A 7,809-nucleotide genomic window follows, 5' to 3' on the forward strand; every position below is an offset into this window, starting at 1 on the left:
ATAGGAGCCATTTTTACATTTTCTTTCAATATAATGTGTTGACTTAATACCATGTCTCTTCATCAGGTTTGATCACAGAACAAAATAACCTTGCAATTATTCAAATTTGTGTGAAAGATCATATGTACCTCTCTCTATCATGGTAGCAGGCATTGATGAAAGATAGGTTGGCACCTAGATACGAATGTGATTAGAAACATCATTCAAATGAGTACACTTGTTCTACCCAATCAATCACATTCACAGCTATTGTGTAATGTCAGTATATTTAGTAAGACTCACTGAATATGTATTTACCCTGGTCTTCATTTTGGTCCAATGGTCTGTGTGGACAGGCGGAAACCTCACAGGGTGACTCCTGGGCCACCATGTCATACTGTAGAAGAGCAACTCAATTAAAATGTACTGTATATATAATCTACCTAATACCGACTGGTTGTACATTAACAGTACAAATCAGTTGGTTTCAATCAGTACTCAAACATGATTAGGTTAACATTATGTAACTCTGACCACAGAATGTCAAGTGGGAACCAACATGAAACCTTATAATTCAACTGGTTAAAACCTTTTTTGAGCGTAAACACTTCCTACAATTCAAGAAAAATATTTTATGTGGAAATACACACGTACTGATATGGTTTGGAAAATACAAATAAAACATTACATTTCAATATATTATATTATTTTGGAACAGTGACATGTATATTCACTGGCACTAATTGTTATCAAATACATAGTTATAGTATTTTAAAAAGGGGATAAAGAAAGACTAAACTTACTGCTGTTGTCTGAAAGGACTCGGGTCCCAAGTTTTCTTCATTTCCATGGCCTGCATACTTCTGCCACTTGTCTCACAAAGCCAGGGATAGATTGTGTTTCTATGTCACCTAGCAACAGTTCTGCAACAGTATTCTTTCTCCGTCAGTACTGGATATCATTTCAGTTACTTATGTTACACATCTAAGCACATCTGTAAATGTAGAAGTTAGAAAGAACACACACACATACCAGTTCAGAGTTGAACCAGTCTATTGTAACAATTCATCTTGGTTAGTCTAATTATGAGTGTCCAATATTCACCTTATGCAACAATACTAGTGATTATCCCTGACATGTCAAACTGCCCCATATAATACCACCCATGAAGTCCTAAAAGCTTCTCATCTGGCTTACTTTCAGGACGTCACACTTTCACTAATGGGTGAAGTGATAAAAATACTATTTTATGCACCATATTACCTGTATAGTAAAATGGGAAATGTATCCCAAAAAATGACTAAACCACAGATTTCAAAATAGGTTTAATATACAGGTATAAATATGTATATACAAATTAAAATATATGGTTAATTTACAAAAGTAGAAAAAGTAAGTTAATATTTTCAGTAAGAAAATAATATTTTCAGAACTACTGAGCATAATGTTGTGATTACTAATCCTTGTATCTTGTTCATATTATACTTCTCACATTTACGCTTCACAGGATTGAGGTCAGTGTTATCCCACACAGGTCCATGCTACAGGGCATACTGTTAAATATTTTGTTGAATATGATGTAGAGCAGATAGTGTGTGTGTGTGTATACTTTTTACAGTTTTTCTATTTGTAGGATGTTTTATCAACTCAATCAATATCTTCACCAGATGGCCTAACTTCTCAATGCAGCTGGCCTCCTCCCTCAGCCTGCTTCTCCTGGTTTGGCCTTTTCTCCTCCAGGTGCTGTCTCACACGCTGGCCAATGCGTTTTAGGTCTTTCAGCATACTAGGTTGATCCTCCAACTCCTCGTGTAGGCAACGGGCTATTTCAAGTCTCCTGTAGTCCTCTGACCGCACAAGCTGCCGGACAACTTGGAGGGCACGCTCCTTCAGACTGAAAACTGAAAATGATAAGAAGGTGTTCATTGAGCATTATAACACTGGGATACACAAGTCAACTGAAACGGTGTGAACACACCTGCGAGAAAGCTTTCAGCTACCAAAGACTTGTTTATTGATGCTTCGAAACATCTGATAGTGATCTTCTAACAGTTATTGATGTCTAATGATTTTGTCAGTAGGTAGTTCGAAGGATTTTCCCACCTCAATAAATACTTAAATGTTTACCTGGTAAGGTGATGTTGATGAAATCCGCCTCTCCAGTTCCTGTCGCTTTAGGCAGGAACAGTTCTCTTGTGTTATTAACCTTGAGTGGCTCGTCTGTCTCTGCGTCTCTGAACATCCAGGGATGGCCTAGGCAAAAATAGCAGAAAGCGCGATATATCTATCTTAACACTGTTTACACCAAGAACAATGGACATGTGTACTGTACATGGTTTGGTTTGACGGCGACATGCCATTGTTGGTCTACTCTTAATATAACAATGACAACTCAATCAGCTACCTGCGCTAACACTGTAGAGCTAGAGCTAGCTAGCTCTAGGTACCTTGTCGTATAAAGATCTACCAGGCTAGCTTATTCTTTCACGACTTACCTACATACGTGTTCATTTTTCGACCTGTTCCTGGATGTAAATCAGCATAGGCCTGAGGCTGTCCGCTGAAATTAATCCAATACATCCGTGCTGTTCGGGGACTTCGATTACAAAACACAGCATACGAAGGTATTCCGGTGTTCACGGACCTGACATATTGGAGCTGTTCGTGCTCATCTTGAACTTCTTGAGGCATACTGTATTGTAGCTTGCCGTCGCTAGTCCCTCTCTCTTACACTTAAGTTCGTACCGAAGTAAATTACGTTTTAAAATGTACCCTACCAGAAGAATAAAATACGTTAAAGTGGAGTATTTCTACAATTATCAAACATAAAAGAAAAACAGTTTGACATAAACGTTTGTCGCACATATCCTTTTTCACAGGCGTTGTTTACGTTCTGTAGCTAGTCTTCCTTTTCTGGAACAGACGTGGTGCGTCAAGCAACTGAGAGATTTTATTGGTCGTATCTAGTGTCAATCAGGCAGAGTCAACTCACCGTGAAGCTAGAGGACTACTTGGTAGAAGCGAAGGCCATTACACTTGGGTTCAAAGCCACTGTCAAAATTCGGATCACTATCCTATGAATGTCACATTTAACATAAGAAGTAATTCAGTGTGATGTTCATGCATAGGACACCAAAGAATATTTTAGGTGTCCTGTGGTTCTTATTTAACATGTTTTCGGCCTACAGTCTGTTTCTATTGAGGTTGACATTAGACCTACCAATAAAGGAGCAAAAACGTTTAACTTGGTTATTTTAAGGGTAATTATCTTACCCTACAATAGACTAAACATTTAATGTCATCTGGATAATTTAACTTAATTCAAGAACACAAAGTTAAGTAAACGTTCATATTTCAATAGGCCTAACACTGATTCTATTCTATACACCTATCTATTTGTCTTACGATACACTGTCAAACGTGCAACTCCGATCATGAAACATGTAGACCGAAGAACTTGATTGTGTCAGTCGGTGGTGCTGATGGATAGCTCCACCCCGCTTCGATACGCGGCTCCTATAAAACACCGAGCGACAGCTTCAATTCTTTTCCAACAAACACAGACTTCTGCGAACCTAACTTCTTCTAAAATAACAGCTATCAGTGAGTTTATTTTAATTTTAACTTTTCTTGTATCCTATTCAAACACTGGTAATGAATTCGGATTGACTACTCACACAAAAAAGAAACAAACAATCAATTTGGAATTCTGGTAATAATTGGAATTCCACAGCTGAATGCATATAAGGTCTCTTTTCAAAAAGCTTTAGAATGAAACATTGTAAACTGCGTGGCTAAAACAAATGAATGTGTTTTGTTTTAATTTGGCCCATGTTTTCATCTGAGCATGCAGGACATTGGGTCAATGTATAAATATTTCTAATATAAATATTTACTTTTTATTTTAGCAAAGGCAGCCACCTAAACTACTGGTGTGCATAGTCTTTGGAAGGCCTTGTCAAAGTTTTCCATAAGTATGAACCTGTTCAATGGAAGTAACTACAGCCAACCTATGGAGTTGGAGGACCTTCCCAGAGACGAAAATCTGGCTAAGGCAGAGATCGCGCTTCTTAGTGTGATATTCTTCAGCGCAGCCATCCTCAACACCGGGGTTCTGCTGATCCTCTGGAGAAGACGCAAACAAGTGTCCAGGATGCGCGTCTTCGTGTTTCACCTCTGCTTGGCAGACCTGGTGGTTGCATTCTTCCAGGTGTGCCCACAGCTCATGTGGGACATAACCGACCGGTTCATCGGGCCGGACCTTGTTTGCCGCTTAGTGAAATATCTGCAGGTGGTGGGCATGTTTGCCTCTACCTACATGATCGTGGCAATGACCATCGACCGATATCAGGCAATCTGCAACCCAATGGTCACATTCCAGAGGAGGCGTGCGCGTTGGAACATCCCTGTGTGCGTCGCCTGGACGATCTCTCTTCTGGGAAGTCTGCCGCAGATATTTATCTTCTCGCGCGTCCAGTTGGCGCCGGGTGTCTATGACTGCTGGGCAGATTTCATTCAACCGTGGGGTCTAAAGACGTACATCACGTGGACTACCCTTGTAATTTTTGTCCTTCCCATATTCACCGTGGTGGTGTGTCAGGTGCGAATCTGCCGAGCCATCCAGATCAACCTGTATTTAAAGACGCACCAGGACAACGCAGGGATAGCCTTCCCTCTACCTTCAAGAGCCAGCAGCGTGGCCGGTGTGTCCAAAGCTAGGATCAAGACTGTGAAAATGACGGTGGTTATTGTGCTTGCCTACATCATTTGTTGGGCTCCGTTCTTCACGGTCCAGCTTTGGTCCGTTTGGGACACTGATGCACCAACAGAAAGTAAGACATACTTTTGATACAAAATGCGATTGTCATTTGCAAGCCTACAATTGAACTATTTTGTTTAAATAGGCCTACTTTATTAATACATTGTCTGGCTGTTTGGGTCTGAGTAAGTCTGTATAAAAAAGTCGCTCTTTTACCCACATCATTGCTAACCATCTCCTTTTTTAATACAGCAGCGACCTTCACCATCCTGATGCTTTTGGCCAGTCTAAACAGCTGCGCGAATCCTTGCATCTACCTGTTCTTCAGCGGTCAGCTACCTAAGAAACTGGTGACAGCTCTTTGCCAGAGGCACTCCGACAGTAAGGACTCCATGCACGATGAGACTACAGCTGTGAGCTCGCTTTACATGAGCTTTAAAAGCCTCTCCGACTCAAAATAATTCACGTAGTAAATGATCGATAATGGTGTGGGACAGCATGGAAAATCAGGACAAAGGTCCATTCAGCCACTGTGTCGAAGCAGTGCAGATGACCGACCTTTTCCTTTCTAATCTGACCCCTTGATATCATGGTCAAGGTATGCCAAGTGAACCATCGAGCTGCGTAAGCACCAGAAATAGAAACCAGAAATAGGTTGGATGAGCCCGAAAAAAGGAGGGAGCTAAACAGAAATACGCTGTAAAACCTGGTGTTGCCGAAGCCGCAGCTGATGGATAAAATAAAGCCTTAGGATCGCGGCGATCGTGAAGCAGAGACGACAGACAATTGTGTCAAAAATTGTTGTCGAAACTTCAGTTTAGTTGTGAATATTATATTATTTAAAAAGACTATGATACCATCATTGAAAGTCTTCTGTTATGCCAAATATCCCATTTATTTCGTGTATATCCCACATTTACATTTACATTTAGTCATTTAGCAGACGCTCTTATCCAGAGCGACTTACAGTAAGTACAGGGACATTCCCCCGAGGCAAGTAGGGTGAAGTGCCTTGCCCAAGGACACAACATCAGTTGGCATGACCGGGAATCGAACTGGCAACCTTCGGATTACTAGCCCGATTCCCTCACCGCTCAGCCACCTGACTCCCCATACACACTGACATAGGCCTACACACAAAATAACAAGCTACAGTGTATTGGCACAGCTGAATCAGGAATCTCAGGCTATAGGCATAGGCCTATAAGTAAAAAAAAGAAAAGACAAAAAAAAACTTTCTTTGTCTATTTTACGACCAGGATTCATAGGCTTTATCTTCGTGAGAATGTAGGAAAATTCCAGAAACTCTTAAACAATTTACTTCCTGTTTGATAAGTCTGTTGTGCAATCCTAACATTTGTTTTTCAACACCAATCCCTGTTTAGTAAGACCAAGAGACCAAACACAATGCCAATATGCACACAGACGTTGACTCACAGTTTGTAACGCATATTAAATTCCTTAATTCATTTCACAGCCTACAATCATTCAACTGTGAAACACATGAACTACATCTCATTCAGATGCTGAATAGAAAAGCTAGAGAAATAAAAGTTCATGAGAAGTGGAACTGTTTCGTGCAATGTTTTGTCTGCATTAATGGCGTCTTAAAGTGTCTGTGTATTTATGTGTTACATTGTGTAAATCTAGGTGCATATTATACTGTAAAGTTTAATCTTACTCTCTGTATTGTATTTTATAAAGAAAGACAACTCTCTGAATGAATAATAAAGTGTTACATTCCTGAAGAAGTATGCTGCTCTTCAAAACTGTCATATGTCTTGTCATTTATTGTGAAGGGACAATATTACACCAGTTTCATACTGGACATATGACAATGGTTGTTTCTTTCTGCTCCTTTACACGTTACAACAAATCATCTCCATGATCTTAATTGGGTGGAGGAAACAAGATCAGTTTCCCAGATATGGATTAAGCCTATAGTCCTAAAGTAAGAGAAAATTTAAATGAAGATCTCCATTGAAAACGCTTTTAGTCTAGGACTCAAATCTATTTTTTATTACATCGGCCAGTATTTAAACTTTTATACGACACTTTCCAAAACAATCTTATGAAGGACGTGAAATGTTCACATGGTTGAATGAAATGAAAGTGAATAGATTAAAACAACAGTTATAAAGTAAGATACGTACAATATATTAATCGTCCGACAAACACTAATAAAATATCCTACTACTCATGTATCAGGATGAACAATGTATTTGGTAGCTATAATTACGGATATAGTGTACAGTGTAACAGAGCATCCATCTATCCATCCTTCCATCTTTTTCCTGTTATGCTCTCAGGTCCACTTAACCCTTGTGCTGCCTTCGGGTCACATGACCCAAAGGTTCATAACGAACCATCGTTGTGTTTACCCAATTTTACCCAATACAAAAACAAATATATATTTTTTTCTTTTAACCTTCGCAATGTTGGGGGTCTGAGACAGCCCAACGGTTAAAATAAATTGCTTTACTTTGTTTTTGTATGCGGTAAAGTTGTCGCAATACGACGGTGGGTCACAACGACTGATGGGTCAGAATGACCCGAAGATAACACAAGGGTTAAATGCTACATCATAATAAAAGCCTCTCCAGGTCAATAATGCATCATTCTAATATCTGTATTATTGATTTAGGTCTGATGTATAGACATACACTCACAAAACATGGGACAAACCTATGGATAATTGATGTGTCCTCTACCAGCATGTTTTATGTGTGTTTTACACGTGTGGAGGTGGGCAAGGGGGTGCAGCCTTTTCCAAAACAAACACCTTTGTCTGGTCTTACCTTGCACAAAATAATCAGCGAGGATAAGAGGTAAAGCAGTTAGATGTTATGACCAACTGTGTTGACAGCAAAGAGAGCAGACACTAACCCTCACTGGACCATTAGCAACTCTGATGCCTAGCTACTGGCATTATTAATGTCTTTGATAGACCATTATTGCTGTCACTATAGAGACACAGTGCCAAGTCCAAATTGCAAAGGCAGTCACAAGGAATTGTATTTTCACAGAGAATGTTTATGTACTAGTTGTCACAACTACCTCAAGAGGGTATG

At 39.7% G+C, this 7,809-nt stretch overlaps 2 protein-coding genes across 2 annotated transcripts; one reads left to right on the forward strand and one right to left on the reverse strand.

The window, feature by feature from the left end:
• Positions 1 to 1,308: 1,308 nt before the first annotated feature.
• On the reverse strand, positions 1,309 to 2,859 carry vhl (von Hippel-Lindau tumor suppressor). Its single transcript, XM_067233039.1, has 3 exons — positions 2,475 to 2,859; positions 2,107 to 2,232; positions 1,309 to 1,880 (listed from the first exon to the last, which is right to left on the reverse strand). Exons 1-3 carry the CDS (start codon positions 2,668 to 2,670, stop codon positions 1,660 to 1,662), a joined length of 543 nt encoding a protein of 180 aa, XP_067089140.1. The 5' UTR covers positions 2,671 to 2,859; the 3' UTR covers positions 1,309 to 1,659.
• Positions 2,860 to 3,955: 1,096 nt separating this feature from the next.
• Positions 3,956 to 5,199, forward strand: LOC136940743 (vasopressin V2 receptor-like). Its single transcript, XM_067233027.1, has 2 exons — positions 3,956 to 4,811; positions 4,991 to 5,199. Exons 1-2 carry the CDS (start codon positions 3,956 to 3,958, stop codon positions 5,197 to 5,199), a joined length of 1,065 nt encoding a protein of 354 aa, XP_067089128.1.
• Positions 5,200 to 7,809: the final 2,610 nt, after the last annotated feature.

Source organism: Osmerus mordax, chromosome 1 (genome assembly GCF_038355195.1).
Source record: "Osmerus mordax isolate fOsmMor3 chromosome 1, fOsmMor3.pri, whole genome shotgun sequence".
Taxonomy (NCBI): domain Eukaryota; kingdom Metazoa; phylum Chordata; class Actinopteri; order Osmeriformes; family Osmeridae; genus Osmerus; species Osmerus mordax.

Excerpts from the sequence above, each read along its gene's own strand:
- vhl (XM_067233039.1), bottom strand. The coding sequence starts at position 2,670 with ATGCCTCAAGAAGTTCAAGATGAGCACGAACAGCTCCAATATGTCAGG. Across the intron at positions 2,233-2,474 it reads AAAAATGAACACGTATGTAG|GCCATCCCTGGATGTTCAGA; the intron begins GTAAGTCGTGAA and ends ATTTTTGCCTAG. Across the intron at positions 1,881-2,106 it reads CATCAACATCACCTTACCAG|TTTTCAGTCTGAAGGAGCGT; the intron begins GTAAACATTTAA and ends TATCATTTTCAG.
- LOC136940743 (XM_067233027.1), top strand. The coding sequence starts at position 3,956 with ATGAACCTGTTCAATGGAAGTAACTACAGCCAACCTATGGAGTTGGAG. Across the intron at positions 4,812-4,990 it reads CACTGATGCACCAACAGAAA|CAGCGACCTTCACCATCCTG; the intron begins GTAAGACATACT and ends TTTTTAATACAG.